The sequence below is a fragment of the Melanostigma gelatinosum genome (assembly GCF_949748355.1).
Source record: "Melanostigma gelatinosum genome assembly, chromosome: 10".
In the NCBI taxonomy this organism is placed as follows: domain Eukaryota; kingdom Metazoa; phylum Chordata; class Actinopteri; order Perciformes; family Zoarcidae; genus Melanostigma; species Melanostigma gelatinosum.
In genome coordinates this window covers 8,933,904-8,936,733 of record NC_136643.1, presented here as the reverse complement: position 1 = coordinate 8,936,733, position 2,830 = coordinate 8,933,904, and the positions used below count along the sequence as shown (strand labels likewise).

At 45.2% G+C, this 2,830-nt stretch overlaps 1 protein-coding gene across 2 annotated transcripts in view; it reads left to right on the top strand.

The window, feature by feature from the left end:
- Window positions 1-2,349, top strand: part of LOC306783172 (uncharacterized protein) — a 52,723-nt gene extending 50,374 nt beyond the window's left edge. For both annotated transcript variants that reach the window (XM_079276712.1, XM_079276711.1), the window contains 2 exons: window positions 96-158; window positions 2,029-2,349. In XM_079276712.1, coding sequence (XP_079132838.1) covers window positions 96-158; window positions 2,029-2,243 — 278 coding nt within the window. In that variant the 3' untranslated portion in view covers window positions 2,244-2,349. The remainder of the gene's footprint in view (window positions 1-95; window positions 159-2,028) is intronic.
- Window positions 2,350-2,830: the final 481 nt, after the last annotated feature.

Here is a 2,830-nt window from a genome sequence, read left to right as displayed (position 1 = left end):
TGATGGCTTGACTCTACACTGCTGCTGATTTTGTTACCATACTGAACACTACATCTAAGCCCTCCTGTTTTCCTTTTCCCCCTACTCTCTGACAGGTGGCTTCACCAGCAACGAGCAGCCCGTGGAACTTCTCAAACCAGCTGCACTCAACCATTTCGGTAGGAAATCTGTGTGTGTGTGTGTCAACTTAATTTGGACTGTGTCAAAGACTTTTCATTGGTAACATATTTGATCAGTTACCACGACTTCTACTACTTCTTCTTCTGCAGAAATCCACTCACTTAGAGCGGAGTGACTGATGCATTCATGTCTTTTGGGTTTGCTGCTGTGCGAAGCCCCACATGTGATTACAGAGCATCAGTGCTCAGCCGGGGATTTGATGACATCGCCGTGGCCTCGGCTGGCTGATGCACGGCTCAAGAATACACTCCGTCAGTGTCTGTTTCTGAGGGAACTTGTCATTTACTCCCGAGCGCGTAATCCCTTTTCCACCGGCTGACGTCGCGGCGTCGTTTTTAGCACATGGCAATGCACGCGTGCGCATACGAGAGAGTGCACGTGAAGCGAGGACAATTTTGTTGGAACTTCGCGCTCTTGTTGACAGGAACGTGGGGTGATCGCACCACTCCAGCATGTCATCAGCCCACGAGCGGTATGTTTGTCCCATGTGGCGGTACGGAAATGCTGATGCAGCAGTGATGTCACCGATACGGATGCCAAGCCCCGGAGCCCTTAGCCTGATAATAGCATGTTACGTTGCTTGCAGCAGTGACACACGCAACTGCATCAATACAGGCGTACACACACATGACACATACAAGCATATAAAGGTTGTGTAATGAGCTTTGAAATATGTGAGCTCTATGTGATTTGTTCAAATTCAATTCTTTAAATGCTACTTTATCTTTTTAGCGTTGCATTTTTGTGCTTAACTTGTGGAGAAAAAGCACAATTACTTAATTTGATGACCACGTTTTTGTAACAACAATGACCTTGAAATTCCTCTTGAAAGCTGTGATACACAGATAGCATAGGATTGTACTGACGGTTTGGCATTTAAAGAAAACATAATGCACGTACACTCACATTCTAATACCCATTTAGACCTGTGTATTAAGCGGGGGGATGTCTAGACATCTCATTTAGCTGATTCCCTTTTTGAGAGATGGCGATATATTGACAATGTGTCAGCGAGTGAAACTGAAACGCCTGCATAAATGGGAGAAATGTGCGTTCAAGGGTCATCCAGTAGACCCTCGTCATTCGCACGTCACCTGTGTGACGGCATCATTTGCATTTCAGAAATGCATTTACTAAAGACATGATAAATATTTGAGCGTGGTCTGAGGCATTATGCTTTCAGGGTTCATCCCATTCTCGTGAACGCGATATACGAGGAACGCCTAGAGGGATAAAGTGGTCAGATTTCGGTGGTCAAAGGTCACTGTGACCTCACAAAACATGTTTTTGGCCATTAGTCAAGAATTGATATGCTAATTATGACAATTTCGCACCAATGAAATTAGGATAGGATGAAACGAGGACATGATGACATTTTGGACGGACATCTTGATTGGCTGGTTGGACTGAACTGCTGAATCAAATTAGACTTTAAAAAAAACTATCTGCGTTTGGCACATCCCTAATAATAACTAAATGTTTAAAGGCCTGCCAAAAAAAGGACAACAGCATTTTATTGGAATAAGAACAGTACAATGCTCTATTAACACGTTGATGAGATGTGTTAGAATTAATTAACTGGGTACCAAGAGCAACAGTAACACTTTGTGTGTGTGTGTGTGTGTGTGTGTGTGTGTGTGTGTGTGTGTGTGTGTGTGTGTGTGTGTTACACTGAATGCTTGACCTTAATCCTGACGCTGTAAGTCTGTGTGCTTGCTCTGTTACTGTAAAGGAACATGCCCCTACACAAAGATTTGGGAGTTTTGGCAGCTTGTCATCTGCTTCTCTTCATTTTCTCTTTTTTCTCTGTACCCAATCTCAACACTGCTAATTTTGCTTTTGCTGCAGCTCAAAACCTTGTGTACCTTGTACACCCCAACAAGAACAACAACAGCAGCAGCAGACATGATCAGCACCTGCTCGACTTGCCACCTCTCCTACTGGAAGACAACCTGTTTTATACAAACATGCTCACCAGGGAGCCCACACGGCACCTCAAGCCCTGGTACCAGTTCCCCCAGATGGGCCCCCAAAGCCCCCCTACCAACATGCACACTCCCTGACCTGGCATGGATTGCCCTGCCCGGTGCCAGTTTGGTGTAGGCAGGAGTCGGTGGGCAGCTGCTTCTTTTCTACGCAGACACTATCAGGCTGGTGCGCTAACAACCATGTCAAGCCATCGCCCGAGGGATGTTTCCAAATGGTTTCCTTGAACTTCTGATGAACTGAAATATAATCTGCCGCACTTTGCGTCATCTCATCTCCTCGTCATATTTTTATTTATTTTTTCCCTTCTTTCTATTTCACACAACAGTTCTGGAATAATTTACCTCCGTTTCTGAATAAAAAAGGAAACTGAAAATCGCCCCACATACAACGCACTGAAATCGTGGTTTTAAGGCAGCACGCTGAAGCTTTCAGAGAGCAGACGTGAGAGCAGGTTAGATGCTGAGAGAAAGATCGGGGTTGGTTGGAGCACCTAATTATATCTACAGACGTAGCCTGAGGTTGAAGGGAGACACACACACACACACACTCACATGCACACTCTTCACATCCGCGTTTAAGAAAGTACGGCAGAGCGCTCAGAGCCAGACTTGTTTTTGTCTTCCAGCAGAACAGGCAATGCCTTAACCTACTTTGTCTGCAT